This window comes from Pelophylax lessonae (genome assembly GCF_965119305.1).
Source record: "Pelophylax lessonae genome assembly, chromosome: 1".
In the NCBI taxonomy this organism is placed as follows: domain Eukaryota; kingdom Metazoa; phylum Chordata; class Amphibia; order Anura; family Ranidae; genus Pelophylax; species Pelophylax lessonae.
In genome coordinates this window covers 297,237,784-297,258,172 of record NC_138768.1, presented here as the reverse complement: position 1 = coordinate 297,258,172, position 20,389 = coordinate 297,237,784, and the positions used below count along the sequence as shown (strand labels likewise).

General features: G+C 42.1%; 1 protein-coding gene across 2 annotated transcripts in view; it reads left to right on the top strand.

The window, feature by feature from the left end:
• Positions 1 to 20,389, top strand: part of ANKRD13A (ankyrin repeat domain 13A) — a 107,974-nt gene that overhangs the window by 10,136 nt on the left and 77,449 nt on the right. For both annotated transcript variants that reach the window (XM_082270912.1, XM_082270913.1), the window contains 2 exons: positions 5,006 to 5,138; positions 8,892 to 9,016. In XM_082270912.1, coding sequence (XP_082127038.1) covers positions 5,006 to 5,138; positions 8,892 to 9,016 — 258 coding nt within the window. The remainder of the gene's footprint in view (positions 1 to 5,005; positions 5,139 to 8,891; positions 9,017 to 20,389) is intronic.

The window sequence follows — 20,389 nt, the reverse complement described above, 5'->3', positions numbered from 1 at the left end:
GCAGCTCGCGACCCACCAGTGGGTCCCGACCCACAGTTTGGGAACTCCTGGTCTAGAGCACATTCCAACCAACAGACACCACTCTGGACAAAAGAGGGACGACCGGTCGGCGGAAATTCGTTGCGTGTGTACGAGGCTTAAGTTCACTGGAGCCGCAACTACAGAGGAGGCATCGGGTACCAATGCGCACTGTCATTGCGTATTGAAAACAACATTGAGCAGATATACGTCCTCCACAATATTGATTTGAGAAGCCCTGTGTTATGAATTTGTAGAGCAGGAAGCATACTGTTACTGCACTGTTCCCCACAGGTCCTTCTCTTCTGTCTGTCCCAGGCTTTTGTATGTGATATCACCTGGGATGGACTAGTGGGGGATCAAGGGGAAAAGGCAGGTTACAACAGCAGCTTCTCTGCGCTGCTCTGCATTTGTCTACAGCTTGCTGATCAGATCCAATGTTCTGTGAGCTGTAGATCTGAAAACTGTTTTTCAGGGGTTCCCCGAGATTTTGTTTGCCAAGGGTTCCTCCAAGGTAAAAAAATTGAGAAACACTGCTCTGGAAGAACCTTAGGGTTCCACGGAACTATGGTTGAGAGAAGCTGCATTACAGACAGTGGTGTTTGCAGAAATCTCCATACACTTTGTTCACAGTGCAAACCCATATTCTCATAAACCTCATATTCTTTCCTCTTCTGGTTGAATTTTGTAAGCCAATAGTGTTCATTATTGGTTAAATGTTCCTAAGGCTTTTTCTCTTAGAAATAAATGTTAGGAAATGTTACTTGTCCTGTCAAAGGTGACAAATCGAAACTGACACTACAAAAACATTACAGGGATTCTTTTTGACTTGCACGATCGCTGAGATATTTTCAAAGCACTTTTAGAAATAAACCCCTTTTTATACTTTCATTTTATCTCCTAGTGTTGTTTGTTTTAAGAAACCCGAAAGCTGCTGTCGGGTATTAAGTCCAGGTGCCTAAACCTACCTACAGAAACTCTTAGTATCTCCTGGTTCAGCTGAATCCTGTGCATTCTGAGAGGGAACGCATCAAAGCTTACAGGTAGTGTCAGCATGGCCCAGGGTTTGAGTAAAGCAGGATTCTGAAAGCTTCTGCAGGTGCATGCAGGCAACTCTGGGTTCCTGTGTTTCCTATCTGTCAGCTGCTTTAAAGTGACAATCTATCCTTATATTTCTAGCATGTCTTAAAATAAGCATGGAGTGTGTATGTAAGTGTGTCTTATTTCCTAAAATATTTTATAAAAAGATTCAGACAACTATGTCGCTCATAGATGAACAAATATCTTGTATAGACATTAGGTAAAACTAGAGAAACTGAAAAATGAAGGGGCCACTTCCACCGTGTCCCATTTTAACTGTAACTTTTCACCAAATCGGAAAAAATAAGTTCACCTTTCTGAACATGTTGTGTTCAGCCTGTATTTTTAGGGTGTAACATGTTCAGCAACTACTTCACTCTAATTCTGCCCCCCCCCCCCTTCTCCCTGCACCCGCTTTTTACAATTTGAAAACAGCTCCACCCACAGCCCAGTGGCGTAGCATGGGTTGTTGGCGCCCGGGGCAAGGTAAGTAATTTGCGCCCCCTACGAAAATCTACTAGACCACTACACTGACCTAGCTGACCACTACACCAACCTACCTGATTACTATACTGACGCCTACTTCACCACTACACTGGCCGACCTGACTCGTGCACTGGCCGACCTGACTCGTGCACTGGCCGACCTGACTCGTGCACTGGCCGACCTGACTCGTGCACTGGCCGACCTGACTCTCCTTCATTGACACCTACACTGACCCCCCACACTGCATTCATGGTACAGGAGAATGCAGGGCTGTGGGCATGGTAATGGTACAGGAGGATGCAGGGCTGCGGGCATACTACAGGAGATGCAGTGCTGCGGGGATGGTACAGGTTTACCTTCCCCACAGCACTGCATCTCTTTTAGTATGCCCGCAGCCCCGCATAATGGCAGGTAGTGCGGCTGTGGAGAAGTCTCACACTTACCTGTTCCTGAAGCGCCATAGATCTAAAAATGACGCCGCCCGGCGGCAACACGTCATTGCACATGCGCCGCTGCCACTTGGGAAAGCTCGTATACGTTCTGCTATTCCCGGGAATAGCCGAACGTGTATGGCTTTTCCCGAGCAGTGGCGGCGAATGCGCGGTGACAAGTTGGCGCCGGGCAGAGCCATTTTTAAATCTAAGGTGCCTCAGAAGCACGTCAGGCCTGTGTTCCGTTAAAAAAACTCTAAAGCGACCGCATTTAAGTGACACTGGCGGGGCCGCGGGATGCCCCCCCCTGGATTTTGCGCCCGGTGCAGCTGGCCCCCCGGCACCCCCCACACTACGCTACTGACACAGCTGCATCATTAATTCTGAGTTCTGGAAATAAGTTAACTACAACTAACGTCGGCCATTGCAGCTGACAGATTGTAGTTTTCAATGAACTGTGAGAGCGCTGGTTTGCATCCTCATAGGTCGTTGATCTTCCTGGACTTTAGTAACTGTCTGCATGGGAGGTACAGGCAGACAGCGATACTTGACAGCTTGCAAGATCCTGACATTTCTTTCTAAGTTGCCTGTAAAGTATTGCATCTGTGATCAGCATTTCGCAGATGCAATGCTTTACAGGCTCCTTAGAAAAATAATTTCTAATCAATCCACATTACCTGCAAAAATGTGCATTTATTTTCTTTTAAAATGAACCTGGCCTTTTAAATATACAAATAAAACTTTTAAAGATTTTTTTTTTTTTTCAATTACTATACATCGCAAAAGTTCCTTTTCAGATCAGGTATTTAGGACTACATTTACCACTTGTGCCAAAATAAAACCTCACCTGGTCCAGTTTTTTATTTTAGTTTTTACTTAAAGCAGAGTTCCACCCTAAAAATGTTTTTTTTTTTTTTTTTTTTTTTGCACCGTCCGCTTGCTTTAATTTACCTAAAAAAGATAATTTAATTTTTTTATTTTTTTTTTTTACACTTACCTTGTTTTTAATGAAAATATACCTACCTTCCTTCCTCTTCCTTCCTCTGCGGACACGGTGCACGACATCCCTTCCTCCTTGCATTGACTCCTGGGAGAGGCGCGTAATCGATCCCCGGAGTCCATGCGCCTGCACCGGAGTCACTCGTCACTTTGGGTGCAGGCGCGTCATTCCCTGCTGAACAGCTTCTGGGCATGCGCAGAAGCTGTGCAGGGAGGACGTGCCTGCCCCGGAAGTGACGAGCAGGGCATTCTGGGACTCTGACATCACAGAAGAGGACGCTCCGGCTTCAGCTGCCTACACCTGAGATGGCAACGCTGGACAAGACATTTTCAAGGTAAGTATTTCTTCTTACAGGTAAGTGAAACAGGGGACATTTCAGAGGCTATCGTTGCTGAAATGCACTAGCCCTGACTGTCCCGGGGATATTTTTGGGTAAAAGTTTTTTTTTTTTTTTCTAGGGTGTAGGGTGGAACTCCGCTTTAAATTTAAAGAGAAAGTAAAAATGTTCTCTGGAGATAGGCTATGGGTGTAATTTACCTACTTTTTCTGAGCATTATACAGGCATTACAGTAATGTTCCATGTTATATTTTTATTTTACATTACCGTGAATGCAGCAGAATTTGTGTCTTCATTAAGGCTAGGAGTGACATTTTGACAGTTTAGAGTCAGCAGCCCAATCTCCAGTAAACCAGTTACCTAAATTTCAATTTTGGGTTGTGCTATATGTTTAAAGGCATGAGTCTATAACTATATGCTTTAATTGACATGCTGTATATTTAATATACATGCATTAAAAGAGTACCTATCTGATAAACCAAGATCTGTTCTCCAGATGTATATATTATATTTTATATAATATATACGTTTTATTTTATTTATACCCACTTTTACCTCCAGCATTAATGGTGCTGAACTAAAGAAAATTCAGTCATGCTTGTTAGACTAGGCTTATTCACTTTAATTGGTCTGAACTTGCTCTGTGTCTTGTGCTGTTGTAGATGCCTGAAATCTCCTTTCATGTATGGGTGTTACACTGATATTCCCACTTAATGTAATCCTCTTACTATTAAATGGGTTTTAATTGTTCCGGATTAACTGCAAATAATCACTCTTTTGGCCATAGCTGGCAAAAAGGATTTCTCTCCAGTGTTGGCTGTTGCCCAATGACTTGGTAGCTTAAAGACAGCCTCTTTCATAATGCAGGTTTTCAGTTTAAAACAGAGTGCAGTGTCCAGTATATTTTGAATAGTTTGCTAAGCACACGCTCAAGTAATTAGGCCTAAAACTGGACTTACATGGTGGATTTAGGGCTTTATCTTAAGAGTAACGCCACTTTTGTTGAGAAAAAAACTTTCCCGCTGGGTGATCCTATATACATTGCAAGGATTTTAACAGACTTTGTTGAGTAGTATTACCTTTTTTTGTTATTCTGAAGAAATGGCTGTTTGTGTCTGTGTTGAAAGTGAATTTAATGGGAGTGATTTTATAATTATCAATCAGCTGCTGCACTTGCAGAATTCTAATGAGGAAAGTGGCAATGTCTGAACCCTTTAGACGTGATTTTCCTTTGGGAGTATCTCACCAAAATGACATTTTGTTGCAGGAGATTTCCCAAAATCTGATCTTTTATCTTAGGGAAGACTTCTGGGAAAATCAGTAAGCGAATTGCACAAGCAGTAAATGACATTTCTGGGGAGTGTTCTGTAAACCGTCTGTGTACAGAACTCCTCCAGATAGCCATATTGCATTGCATTTTGCAGAAACTTACAGCGCTGCAGATTGGAAAGTAAAGCCTTTTTTTAATTTCAATACATTACAATATGACTTGTATAGCAATTGTATATGCTGTAATGATTTTTTATTTGCTATTTTTTTCCCTGAGATTTACCCTTTAAATGATGATGCATGTATAGTTTTGGCATTGCTGTCCTTCTTCCCTTTTTTTTTTTTTTTTCTTTCTAATGTGTAATATTTACCTATTCACCATAGGATATAGAGGAGCTGGATCCACGAGGCAGGAGCCCATTACATCTTGCTGTTTCACTTGGACATCTAGAGTCTGCTAGAGTCCTTCTGAGGCATAAAGCCGATGTCACAAAAGAAAATAAAGATGGGTGGACTGGTAAGTACGGTACTTTAAATATCAGTTCCTCAGACTTCTTCCATTAGGCATCTCCTATCTAGCAAACATGTTGATTCAAGACCACCAGGAAGTCAAGATCTTTATATACTGTAGATATATATTCTTTCACGTGAACTGCCCAATCAGTTAACCTTTGAGTTGTCCGAACCACTTGAGGTTACCTCTTTCTCTTGTTCTACAAATCTGATCATCCTGCCGCTGATATTGCCTAAGGACCCTATATAACAATAACAAGGAAAGCACGAAACAAGATGGAATTTTGGTTGCCAACACAGACTCCCAAAAAAAAAAATTCACATTTTTTTTGTAACCAAATGTATAAATGTATAGGCCACTCCAGCAGACGTCCTCTGACGAAACGCGTAGGGCGGAGTCCATTGCGTCATAACGTCACTTCCGGTTTCGGACTTTCTAGCCGTGGAACGCGGAAGCTTCCTGGCGAACGCTCTATACTGATCCAAAGCAGCCTCACCGTGAGTCACTACTATCTTTTCTATTGCGTATTAATATATACTGCATCATGGGGCTCCCCTCTCTTTCCTTTATGTGAAACCGCCAGCCTGTGCCTGCTGGGTCGAGGAGAGGAACCCCCGGGATATACACCAACCTGCCTACCACACTAACAGGTTGTATATGTGGTGCGACACCCAGTGGTTACACGGGTGATTGCAACCTTTTATCTATTATTGGGAATTGCCTTACACTTTTACCACTATACCACCAGGAATTCCCCTTTTGGGCACTATCTTGTTTACAGTAACCATACACTATTTATTAGTTTCTGCACTGCAAATAATAGTATTGGAATAAATTCATCACTTACTTTGGAATTCGTTTATTTATTTGCACAACAGCACCTTTTGCACAAGTTTTACCACACACAGTAAGATCCAACCGATCCGAATGGATTGATACGTTTACCGCACTTAGTTTATTTTATTTTATTCTATTGGTGTCATTCCCCTTTTTTTTATGGAGTTTATTTTATGAAGTTTACATATAATTTCACCCCGACACTTGATCACTTATAGGTAGCGCCACATCAACTTCTTTTGCACTTTCGTTTGACTTTTAACCCTTCTGGGTTTGGTTGTTGGCTGCTTACATCTATTTATTCACTTTCACCGCACACTCCATAGCGCTGGTCACCTCTATTCTTTTTTATAAATGTATAAAAACATTAGTTAATATAGAACGAGGCCAATAAAATGGACCTCTCTCAGAAACCTCTCACATACTAACAGACACCTAAAACCTCAAGTGATAATCTAGTTCACAATCAGATATAGTATAACAGAAATTCCATGGGTAGGCAGTCTTGCTCATCTCGTGGGAGTACCCTGCTTCTTCAGGAGGTGAGAGGAGCTAGACGGTAACAGAAGTTCACAGTACACAATAATACATACAAAATAAGATATCAGAATAATATGCTGGTGATCTCATCGAGCTATATAGGTCAAACCACAATTGAGAGGAGGTATAGCACAGTCAGAGGCATGTATTAGAATTCCCTGGGGACAGGTGTGGGAGGCAAGGAGACAAATATATATCTATATCTTCTACCATGACAAAAGGAAATTTTTTTTTTTTTTTTCTCATAGTGGCAAATAAGATCTACTATCAGAATTAAATTGGCACCTCACAAACCAGCATATTTTACTCACCTGATAAGGTGCATGCATGCATACATACATACACACACAATAAGTCCAACCATGAGTATCTGTGTAAGAGGTTGCCATAGTCTCCAAAAATTGTGGGGTTGCATTATCACTCATGTAGATTTTGTTAGTAATTTTCTTTAAAAGTTCAAAAAGGCCAGTTATGGGTTTGTGTATGGCAGCAGATCCCTGCCGTTATACCTTTTGAAAGCATGCTATTTGTTGGGTTTATTACAGGAGAATCTTCTACAGGTTAAATGAGTTGAAATGTTTTCAGTCTTCCCAGTCAAATTAATCCATGTGCCGCACTATATTTGAGTGACATTTTGCTCTTTATGATTCATAATTTGTTTCTTCATGGTCTTCCCATATGTAGTAAGTTACCATATGCAGCTTCGGCAATTAAAGTGACACTAAACTCTTGTTTAAAAAGCAAAATTTCTAAATAGGCATGTATTGACTCAAAGTACGTTCTTTTGCTCTCATCCTCCTCCAAATTTCCAAATCCCCCCCCCCTTTTTTTTTTTTTTTTTTTTTTTTGCGATGCTGTGATCTGACATCTTGTTAAAGGGTGGCACTATTTGTTCTACACAGTCCACTGCATGTAGGAACGTAGCCACCCTCTCTGTTGCTCGCTCTCCAGATGGGCTATGGGGTTTGTAGAGTGCATGTGACCACAACTAACGCACACTGTTCATTCCAGACTAAAAACAAAAAAAAGGAAGCTTACGAAGGACAATGCATGGAGGCACGAAAACACAGTAAGAAACGATTTTATAAAAAATAGATTACAGAGCCATTAAAGTAGAACCTAATTTAGAATGTAAAGTCCGTCTACATCACTTCAGGGTGGCTCATTTGGCAGGTATAGCTGTAAAACATTAAAAAGAAGTGTCTATGCTGTTTAAAATCTAGTAATACACTGTTTCACCCTGTTCTGCACATGCTCAGTTGCTCTCCATTTTAGGCATTTTTAGGCACTGCTGAGTTTGTAGAGGCCGATCTGCTGACAGCCTTAAAGCAGAATTAAACCCTCCTATCCTTTACAGCTAAGGACTCTGCTTCTGTTTAAACTGCCATGGTGCTGCACATGTGATCAGTTATGACACCAGCCATTTGACGGTTTGACAGTTTGGTTGAGGACACAAGCAAAAGTGACAGTTGGCAATCCCGGTGTTCCGTGAAAATTCCCTACCCTCGTCCCTTCCTGTGCACATACATCATTAAACAGCTGACCCGCTTCCCACTGCGCATGCTCACAGCTGCAGAGGGTAGGGAATTTTCATGGGGCACTGTTTTTTAACATTACACCGCATCAGCTGTTGCCGCACATACATTAAATCATCTCCACTCCAACATTAAGTCCTCTCCGCTCCAACTCCTCAGACTTCCCTGATCTCGGCTCCAAAATGTAAAAGCGGCGGCGGGTCTATGAAAATATAAATCACGGAGCCGAGATCAGGGAAGTCTGAGGGGTTGGACCGGAGATGATTTTATGAATGCGCGGCAACAGCTGATGCGGTGTAACGTTAAATGCTACCCCGTGAAAATTCCCTACCCTACGCAGCTCTGAGCATGCGCAGTGGGAAGCGGCTCAGCTGTTTAATGACGTATGTTCACAGTGAGCATGTGCAGTGGGAAGCGGCTCAGCTGTTTAATGACGTATGTGCACAGGAAGTGACGAGGGTAGGGAATTTTCACTACTAATTTTTTTCATAAAAATTGTTTTTTAAAACTGTTAAATCAATGGGTTTAGCTCCACTTTTTGATTTATTGCTATTTGGGGAGCTCTGGGCTTCAGCAAAATGGAAGCCTCCAGCAAGAAGCAAGTTCTTATGTGTAAAGTTCCGCTTTTAAGTAGGGGATTAGTAATGAATTATTTTTGGAGAATAAGGATATTATTTAGTGTCACTTTAATAACCTGTCTTTAAAGGTTTCCTAGACACTTAATTCTATATGCAGAACTAGTTTGTGCAGAGTTGCTTGGTAAAGTATACATAGACGTCTTTAAACCTTTGAAAAAGTATTGACTGGAGATATATTATATAATTTTTTTTTTTCTTTGTTTTAGTTCTGCATGAAGCAGTTAGCACAGGAGACCCAGAAATGGTTCAAATGGTTCTGCAGTACAGAGAGTTTCACAAAGCATCCACAGCTCTTGGAGGTGTACCTGAACTACTAAACAAAACTCTGGAGGTGAGTTGGCATTAATGCACTGAACGAATCCTTGTCTCAATGTTAATTTTAAGCAGTACAACTCTAATAAAGCGTGAATGTAGGCTGGTATCCCTATACCAAGGGCTAAGAGCATGCATTATCACTGCTATTTTTAATAAGTTTTATCTACTCTTTAGGGTAGTTGGCAAAATGATCTGTCCCACTTTGGTCTATGCCTATCTGCAAGTGTCAAAAAACAAAAAGTCAATATTGGATTTATAGCCTTCTCTGAAAAAATTTTACAAGTATAGTATTGCAAAAATTGCGAAAAAAAAAAAAAAAAGTTAGATCTGAATGCTACACAATAACAAGTTCTTAAAGCTGTTAACCAAGTGGTAAGTACTAGTTAGATCTGGTTTCATGCTTGCTGGATTATGAATATTGGAAAATGTATTTTTAGTTCTTTAAGGTGGTTGGAAACCTCAGTCGTGAAATATGAACAAAGCACATCCTTTTATACGGTGTACTTGCCTCTCTCTAAAGCCCTGAGTGTTATTTCTCTCTCCTGCCTGGTTGCTCTGTTATCATCATGACTAACTTCTGACCGCTTTTCCAGACACCAGGAGGAAAAAAAAAAGGTGATGGGGAGGAGAACTTCAGCAAATAGAGGAGGGGGGGGGTGTCCCTTCCCTCCAATCAGGGTTTAGAGCTCTTTTCCCTTAGCTGTGCAGTGTGTGAATTCAGATCCCTGCCACCTGCTTTGTGCTGCTGAGAGATGCTGTGTCTCTGTTGTAGAAGGCTGTACAAGACAAATTGCTGCAGATAAATGGGTAGCATTTATATAGGAGGATTTATTTGATCTTGTCACTTAAGGGTAGTCACTTCACTGGTTAAATGTAAGGGTGTACAACCACTTCAATGTTTTTAAAAGTCGAGAACCGATTTCCGTACCAGGTATTAAAGCTTGAGATTTTTCGGCGGAGTAAAGTGGCTGGTGATTTGAGATAGTGATGTTGTTTATTTAACTGACCGAAAGGAAATCCGATGGATGTGAATTAATATTATATAAGCCTCACATGACCACTCTTTCTCTAGGGGGTCATATTCTTCTGGTAAGCCTCCGGTCTTGACATTTTGGGCGGAGGTGTTTGATTTGGTGTGCCACACTCAGCAAACCTTTTCCTGGTGGATCTATTCTGCACCTTATATGCATTTTGTGGACTTTTATACTACTATTGGGGACTTTTTGTTCATTTATCTATAAGGGTATATTTACATAAGTGCACACGTTTGTTTATAACTCTAATATTCCCGCTGGAGCCATGGATGCGAATATTCCCCATGGCCATCTATAAGGCCCCATGGTCAATATTTTGGGCAGTACTCCTGACGCTTTCAGCCGCAATGGATTTTATCTAGTTCTTAAAGTGGGAGTTAACTCCCATTGTTGATTTTTACCTTTTGGGTAAGACTATAATTAAAGCTTACCTATAGGTACAGTAAATATCTCCTAAACATGTACAGTTTAGGAGATATTTACTTGGGAAGCGGTCGGCGCATGGGCACTGGGCTCTGAATGGACTGTGCTTCGAGAGTCCCCTCGTTCCACGGCCCTGACTCCTGGAGAGATCCACTTCCTGGTAAATGATGCCCATTTAGGATTCACTTATTTTTAATTGGATTTTTCTATCAGATTTTATGTCCTTTTTATTCATTTGATTTCTGCCTATGTATTTTTACACTCTTTGTACATTTTATAGTACATATAGTTTTATTGATGATGTTATTTTTTAGTGTTGATGCACATTTTGTAATGGTTGGGTTCAGCCCTATTCAGGGCACTAGTCTCAGGAGTATATTCATTTGATTTGGGAAGCGGACTTGGGCTGACACCCCATGTACACACCCCTGAGGGGGAGGGTCTAGGCCTAATTGCATCTGGTTCAAGAGGACATTGTTAAGTGTATTAAGTAAGGGCTTAGACATGGTCTGTAGGCTCTGAGGAAGAGGCTAAGCTTTGAAACGCGTAAGCCTTCAAGCTCCAGAGGACGATGCACCCTTTGGTTCTGATGCTGATGGCAACACATCCATTTGATATGCTTGTACCAAGAACTTGTTTGTGAGTATCTTTACACCTTTTTAATACTAAAATCTTTGTAGAGGATAATGCACTAGGCCAGTGCGCCCTTGTGTGTGTTTTTCGATTTTTACCAATTTATACGTGTCAGATAACAGATGCCTAGACTCTGTGGGTCACACACACCAGGATTCAAAAGGTGATAGTAAATCCATTGGACGCTGAGATGGTTGTAACTTGGAAAGAAAGACAGTCAGTTGTCTGTATCTCCACCAGGAACTAAAAAAACTAATATCCTACCCAGGGGAAAACCACAGGAAACCCCCAAGGGGAGCCAATGAGGATGTCCCAGAGACGTATCCACCTTGAGCATTTAATCTGTCCCACACCCTGAGGGTTGTCTTAGTTAGGGGGAAGGTCCAGTCCGAAAGACCCCCTGCTACCTGCCGGTATCCATGTTACCCCCACCAAGTTCCCACCAGGTAAAGTCTTTTCAAGAGGGACCCAAAGTTTTTGGTAGAGGCGTAATTGGTCTAGTTTAAGATACGTACTAGGGTCATTGCTTTGTAATACATAGATACATCTGGTAATCCTGTCCCACTGTCCCTTTTGTGTCTCGGTAATATGTCATAGGAAAGTCTGGGTTGTTTACCTTACCAGACAAACCTCAGGAAGGATCTTTTAATAGTTTAAAAAGGCTCGTGGTAACGAGATTGGTATAGTATGCAAAATATATGATTTTTACTGAGGATATTCATTTGGAGTACATTTTTATACGTCCGAACCATGTCAGGGGGTGGTCATGCCACATATCGAAGTCACCCGAAATCCGCTCTAGGAGTCTATCATAATTTGTCATATAAAACCTTCAGGTCAGGGGAAATATGGGTACCCAAATACGGTGGGGAAGCAGTCTGCCATTTAAACCGAAAGGAATATATAAGGGCACTAGCCATCTCCATTGGAACATGTATGGGGAGTAGCTCAGACTTGTAATTAACTTTAAAGTTGGAGGAATTGCGTAGATTTGGTAGCATATCCAAGAGCGCAGGCAAGGAAACCTGCGGCCTACTGATATAAAAAAGGAGATCTGCATAAGCAGACTGTTTATGCTCTATGGACCCAACTGTAACCCCACCTATATCCTTGTTAGTGTGGACCCTCCCCTGTCTGGTTCCGTTATGTATATGAAAGGGCTCTGACCATATTCCCACCATAAAACCAGCTTGATGAGGATGGATTAAAGCTGTAACATGGTCCTGAAGGCAAACTGCGAGGAGCTTGGCTAAAATCTTAGTGTCAGAACTCAAAAGTGATATAGACCGATAGTTTGCACAATGTTGTGGATCTTTCCCCGGTTTCGGCAACACCGTAATATGGGCCATAAGGGCTTCATGTGGTGAGGGGTTGTCTAGAGCAGTGTTTCTCAACTCCGGTCATCAGGGCAAACTAACAGGCCAGCTTTTAAGTATTACCATGGGGAGATGCAGACTAGAATACTGCAATCGCTGAGCAGCAAATGATCTCACCTGTGATGTATTTAAGTTTTCTTGCAAACCTGGCTTGTTAGTGTGCCTTGAGGAACGGAGTTGAGAAACACTGGTCTAGAGTCACATAGTTAAAATAGGTGCACATGGGGTCTGCAATGATGGAAAACAGTTTTTTGTAATACTGGTTTGTGAAACCATCCGGGCCAGGACTCTTGCCCTGGGGAAGGCCCACGACCATCTTGCCCAATTCTTCGGAATTGATAGGTCTTTCTAATTCTGCCAGTGCCGCCTCCACCAACCAAGGAAAGTTGGATTCCTGTGGGTCACGCTATTGGACGGCATACAATAGAGAGATTATAAAAGCGTTGAAATTCCCTAGCTATGGAGATAGAGCCTAGTGGTTTGTTTTCCCTGTGCCGTGAGAGAATGGACATGTCGAGCGGCCTGCTGCTTTCTCGGCATGCGCAACAATTTCCCCACATTTTGTTGCCATTTATCATAGAAACGATGAGCCCAAAAGCGTAACTTATCTTTCGCCCTGCGTTCCAAGCATTGAGCTAAAGTTTGTCTAAGTGAGTCTAAAGTCAAGACATCCGCGGGGTTAACGAGGCATTCGTTTTATCTCCAAAGCATGGATTTTGGTAAGTAAGTCAGAGATCTCCTGCTGTTTTTTCTTTTTTTAAGCCTAGCCCCATGAGAAATCAATTTCCCTCTGACCACAGCCTTGTGACCCTCCCAAAGAGCCTGATTAAACGCCTCATCAGAGGTATTAATTTCAAAATAATTTCGCAAGGAGTTTGCCGCCGACTCTAGAATAGGAGAATCATCCAAGAGGGTCTCATTAAGTTGCCAAGTTCTTTCTTTCTGATGCTCGTTGGGAGGGTAAAAAGAAAGCGATACTGGGGAATGATCAGAGATGGTAATTTATCCAATTGAGGAGGAGATGACATTACTTAAATAAAACTGGTCAACAAAAATGAGCTCCAGTCGAGAATATGTCGTGTTTTTGGAGTAATAGCTGAAATCCTTGACCCTCGTGTTTTGAAGTTCTCCAACTGTCTACAAGCCGGTGTTACTCATGAAGCAACTCTTAACCTGTTTCAAGCTCTATATGATAAGGGTGTCCTGCTCGAGGAGGAGTCAAGGTCTGGGTTGAGAACTACATTGAAATCGCCCCCGAGCAAGACCATACCCTCTCAAAATTCGAAAGTTGCCTCAGAGTTCTTGAAAGGAATGCGATCGTTCTGGAGTTCAGGGCATAGAGGGTAGCAATTGTATACAATTGACCATGAATCGTACCTTTTGAGAAACAAAAATCTACCCCCTGGATCCAGTAGTCAATTTAATTATGACTGTGCTATTCAACTGCTTGGGTATAGTAACCGTTGGTCTAATATCTTAGTTTTGTGAAAAAAAAAAAAATCAGTCTGTGGTTTTTGGAGGTGTATACAAGCAGCATTCTATATCAAATCAGTAAGTGACCACAATGTACAAAGCTACAGTATGTCCTGCTTTGACTGCTTACTGTGTTTTTAGTAACCAAAAAAGTGAAATCCGGTTTATATTACCAGCTGGTTCTGCTAACAATGCATTTCCAATGTAAGTGCATTATCTAGAGATTTAAAGTAAAGAGAAATATGACATTAAATTGTAACCATCTTCTGCATTATTTATTTTGCAATCTGAGAAGAAAGAAGAGCAGAATAGAGTTTACATTATTTACAACATATGGTATTTTTCTGAGCTGAGTTTCATTTTGTTACTTTAGAGAATCTCGGAGGTGTGTGGGAGTGAGGTTTGTTAATCAGCTGGAAAATTCAGATAATGTAATTTTCAGCTTTCATTGTTCTCTGTGCTGATTGTTCATTAAAATTCAGCTTCTTTTTCTAACCCAAACATGGCAGATTCACCAAGCATCTAATAAAAATTGATGTTTTAGTTAATCTATTGCAAAAGCTTTGGGATGGAAGACGACATGCCCTAGACTAGAGGGTGAAGATCAGTTTTTAACAACTAAAGATATATATATATATATATATATATATATATATATATATATATATATATATATATATATATATATATATATATATATATATAATGGAAACCTAGAGAGCATTCATAAAGTATTCAGACTCCACCCCCTTCACTTTTTTTTTTTCTTTTTTTTTTTTTTAATTTATGTTGCAGCCTGATACTACAGTTTGTTTAAATTCATTTTTTTCTAATTTATATACACTCAGTCAGTACCCCATAATGGCAAAGTGAGATCAGAATTGTTTGCAAATGTATGAAAAAGAAAACAAAAATGAAAAATTCACATTGGCGTAACTACTTGGACTGTTTACACTTTTACGTTGTTGAAGCACCTTTGGAAACAGTCATAGTCTCGAGTCCTTTTGGGTATACCGTGACAAGTTTTGGACATCTGGATTGGGGGGTTTTTTGCCATTCTTCTTTGCAGGACCTCTCATGCTCAGGCAGGTTGGATGTGGACCGTCGGACAGCCATTTTCAGGTCTCTCCAGAGATGTTCAATGGGGTAAAGGTTTGGGCTCTGGCTGGGCCACTCTAGGACATTCAGAGTGGTCTCTAAGCCACTCCTGTGTTGTCTTGGCTGTGTGCTTAGTATCGTTGTCATGATGTTGGAAGGTGAACCTTTGGCCCAGTCTGAGGTCCTGAATGCTGTGGAACTGGTGTTCATTGAGGATATCTCTGTCCCTCTATCTTGACCAATTTCCCAGTCCCTGCTGTTGGAAAAACACTACTATGGAGCGTCTCAAAATTTTTAGAGTTAGGACTGCAGATAATTCTGGGGTGCTGTAATGTGGCCTCTGCAGCTTACGCATGTATTTGCAAATGTGTGAAAACTAAACCCCTGTTTTAACATAAACTGTAAGGACAGTTCGTTTGTTGCTGGCTGGTAAGTTGAGCTGGTAATTTTTCTTTGTTGTTTTTGACTGCTGAAAATCGCCCCCACAGCATGATACTGCCACCACCATGCTTCCCTGTTAGTATAGTATTGGGCAGGTGATGAGCAGTGCCTGGTTTCCTCCAGACATAATGTTTAGAATTGAAGCCAAACAGTTCAATTCTGGTTTCATTAGACCAGAAAATCTTGTTTCACAGTCAGTCCTGCAGGTGCTTTTTTGCAAACTGCAAGCAGTCTCATGTGTTTTGCAATGAGGAGAGGCTTCCGTTTAGCCACTCTACCATAAAGTCTAGATTGGGGGAGGGCTGTTCCATCTCCACACAGGATCTCTGGAGCTCAGTCAGAGTGACTATCGGGTTCTTAGTCAACTCTCTTAATAATGCTGTCAGTTTGGCCAGGCAACGAGCTCTTGGAAGAGTCCTGGTTGCGCCAACCTTCTTTCATTTGAGAATTATGAAGGCCACTGTGCTCTTGGGAGAATCTTTTTTTTTTTTTTTTTTTTTGTAGCTTTTCTTAGATCTGTGCCTTGCAATAATCCTGTCTCTGAGCTCTGCAGGCAGTTCCTTTTTTGACCTCATGGCTTTTTTTCTGGTACATTATGCTTTATCTGTGAGGCCTTTTTTTAGAGTGGCGTGTGTGGGCCTTTCCAAATCCATGTCCAATCAATTTAATTTACCACAGATGGACTTCACTCAATGTGTAAAAACATTTTCGCAACAATCAGGAGAAATCAGAGGCAACGGAGCTAAATTTCAAGGGATGTTGCAAAGGAAGGGTCTGAATACTTATGCCAGTGTGATATTTCAGTTTTATTTCCTTTTTAATAAGTTCAGACTTTGCTAAAATTATGTTTTCACTTTGTCATTATGGGGTACTGTGTTCTAGATTTTAATTTATTTATTTATTTATTTATTTTTAAACTGTAGTATTAGGCTGCAACATGACAAAATTTGAATAAAGTGAAGGGGGTCTGAATACTTTATAAATGCACTGTATACAGTATATATGAGCTGTCTTAAGTTTTGTGTTGAAACAAAATACAATCGGAAAAATTGATTAGTGAAGCAGCATAACAAGGAGATCTCTTTGCTATTTTTATTTTGGCTTTATACAGTATCTCACAAAAGTGAGTACACCCCTCACCTTTTTGTAAATATTGTATTATATCTTTTCATGTGACAACACTGAAGAAATGACACTTAGCTATAATGTAAAGTAGTGAGTGTACAGCTTGTATAACAGTGTAAATTTGCTGTCCCCTCAAAATAACTTGGCACACAGCCATTAATGTCTAAACTGCTAGCAACAAAAGCGAGCACACCCCTAAGTGAACATGTCCAAATTGGGCCCAAAATGTCAATATTTTGTGTTGCTACCATTATTTTCCAGCACTGCTTTAACCCTCTTGGGCATGGAGTTCACCAGAGCTTCACAGGTTGCCACTGGAGTCCTCTTCCACTCCTCCATGACCACATCACAGAGCTGGTGGATGTTAGAGACCTTGCGCTCACCCACCTTCCATTTGAGGATGCCCCACAGATGCTCAATAGGGTTCAGGTTTGGAGACATGCTTGGCCAATCAATCACCTTTACCCTCAGCTTATTTAGCAAGGCAGTGGTCCTCTTGGAGGTGTGTTTGGGGTCGTTATCATGTTGGAATACTGCCCTGCAGCCCAGTCCTTGAATGGAGGGGATCCTGCTCAGGTTCAGTATGCCACAGTACATGTTGGAGGTGTTTCCAGTAATCCATGTTCTTAGTCTGCTTGTCCTCAGCAAACTGTTTTCTTGTGCATCATCTTTAGAAGAGGCTTCCTTCTGGGATGACAACCATACAGACCATTTTGATGCAGTGTGTGGTGTATGGTCTGAACACTGACAGGCTGACCCCCCCCCCCCCCCCCCTTTCAACCTCTGCAGCAATCCTGCCAGCACTCATACGTCTATTTCCAAAAGAATACCTCTGGATATGACGCTGAGCATGTGCACTCAACCTTTTTGGTCAACCATGACGAGGCCTGTTATTAGTGGAACCTATCCTGTTAAACTGATGTATGGTCTTGGCCACCATGCTGCAGCTCAGTTTCCGGGTCTTGGCAATCTTCTTATATAATAAACAAGCAAAAAATTGGGGGAGCAAACCCTGAACATTTATATCTAAAGCCGGTGCAGCTATGGACCAAGCAACATGTATATTAAAAAAGAATAGCGCACACATGCAAAAGAAATGACTATCAAATATGGAGACAATCCATAAATAAAAATGGGGATTTAGTCCCACCATATGGCCATATCGTGCTCAAGCCCACCACTGCGTCAAAGTACCCCATTATCAGTGGGTCCTACACTATCCATAAAAAAGGGGGTGAATCCAGCCTCTCTAACCCTTGGGAGACAACACTCCTTGCTGGGATAGATGTGCTAATGTACTACAAAGGACTCCTCCTCCTATATCTACTTGATAGTGGACTCTGATAGAGTACAGGTGTTTGTGGGGGGTGGGATGCTCAACCCCAGAAGTCTGGTCAGACCGAATACATAATAAACAAGCAAAAAATTGGGGGAGCAAACCCTGAACATGCTATCTTAAAGCCTAGGCCAGTGATGGAGAACCTTGGCACCCCAGATGTTTTGGAACTACATTTCCCATGATGCTCAACTACACTGCAGACTGCATGACCATCGTGGGAAATGTAGTTCCAAAACCTCTGGGGTGCCAAGGTTCGCCATTACTGGCCTAGGCCATCTTCTTCTATTTTTTTTTTTTTTTTAATCAAAATTTATTAAAGTTTTTCAAAACATTACAGGCATACATGAAAATATAAAATCCAACATGGATACCAGCCAGGTAATGCAATACTGTCAGCAAATTAGGAGGTAAAGGTGAAACCGACCTAGAAATAACATGCGTATGACCTGTAGAGGGGGTGAGAGCGGGGAGGTGGGGGGGGGGGGGTAGAGGTAGAAAGGGGGGAAAAAGATGAGGAGGTAGGGAAAAGGGGGGGGGGGAGAGGGGGATGGTAAAAGTGGGGTGGGAGAGAGGGGAGGAAGGGGAGGGGTGGAGAAGAGGAGGGCACGTCATTTGTAATATGGTAAAAAAAACGATAACAAAACATATAACAAATAACACCAAGTCTGTGGCCAAGAGAAGGTCAAATTGGACAAAGAGTCGAGGCAATGCACTAAAGAGAATAACCTGAGATTGGGCCTAAGCCCAGATAAACCATCAGGACAATTATAGGGAGAACAAGCACCAGAGATAAAGTATACCGTTGGAAGTCAAATAAGATTGCACCACATTATGTTGCAAAGGTAATGGAGGGATCGGTTGACCCAGGAGGGTCAGTAATCAAGGAGTGAGCGTTGCACTAGTCCCGCAAACAAGGAAGTACCTGGGTGTACGAGGGAGGAAGTCGCAGGTTCGCTAGGTGGGGGTCACTCCAGAATGGACCATGGGAATGGCAGTGGAGCAGGGCAGAGGGCCCAGGTGGAGAGGACCCTCCCACTGGAATAGCAGACCGAGGAACTAGGCCCCGTTGAGATGCCTGTGATAAAGGGTATTTTTCCACGTATGCAGTCCATTTGGCCATTAACCGCGGATCATCCCTCTGGGGAAGTCCAATAAGTCCTTCCCCAGAAGCTTGTTAAGTTCCGTCAGTACCTCCAGTAATTTGTAGGGGGGGAGGTGAAGATCCACTTGTTCCGTCAGTACCTCGGTAATTGTAGGGGGGGAGGTGAAGATCCACTTGTTGAGGATGGCCCTTCTGGCCAACATGAAGAATGTAGAGAGCCATGGTCTATGTTGTACCATCAGAGAGCAGTGAGAAGTGTTAAGAGTCAAGACTCGACCATCTAAAGGTCCAAATAGTAGCATTAAAGGATTATGGATGACAGGTATGCCTGTTGGAGAGGAAGTGAAGGACTTAATCTCACTCCAGAATTCAGTAATAATTGGACCGGACCACAATCTGTGTGCTAAAGTGGGCCTATGAGCCAAACACCATGAGCATTTGTGCGGAGCATTTGAAGTTGTTGAGGTTGAGAAGGGTGTATAGGCCCTGTTTACGATTTTTAGTTGCTGTTCCCTCCAGAATTCATTGATCACATATTTCCGCGTGGTATGATATCCTTTAAGTATATGAGATTGGAGGTGATCAAACTGAAAGTCTTTAGACCAGGGTGAGGGAGTCGGAGGGTCCCGCTGTGAAAGTCTGTAGAACTGGAGAGGCCTGTAGATGTCCGAAATGCTCACTTTCGGGAGGTCCAGAAAGTTGTCGGAGTGAGCGGGGAAAACGTTTCCATTTTGTCCTGACACATTTGGGTGGCGAAGGCAATTGATTGACGTAAATGTAGAACATGACGAAGGGATGAGGTAAGTTTTAGTGATAGTGTCTGTGGGAAAGGGGTTGCCCGTTCCCAGATCAAAGAGCTGATGGAAAAATGTTAAACCTTTCCTCTGCCAAAGGGTATAGGCCGAATAGTCCCAAGGATGCGGGAACTGAGGATGCCCGTCAATAGGTAGAAACCTGGTAATGGTGTGAGAGAGATTCAACAGTTTGCAAGTTTCCCTCCATGCCACAATCGTATCTCTAAACAGGCAATTGGATCTGAGGACAGGTGGGATAGTGGCCAGTGAGCAATGCAAAAGGGCTCCCAAGGAGCGGGGAGCAACCATACGGGACTCAATTTGATAGTTGGAATACCTCGAAAGACCTGAAACCCAGTCCATCCCAATACGGAGGTGACAAGCAATATTGTAAAGTCTAACATCAGGGAGGTTGACCCCCCCCCCCCCCCCCCCCAAAATGTTTTGGAAGGGACATTTTAGGAAGGGAGATGCGGGGGCGTTTTTTCCTCCAAAGAAAAACCTGTAATGCTCGGTACAATAGCTGGGTGTCCTTGTGCTTCAATAGTAGG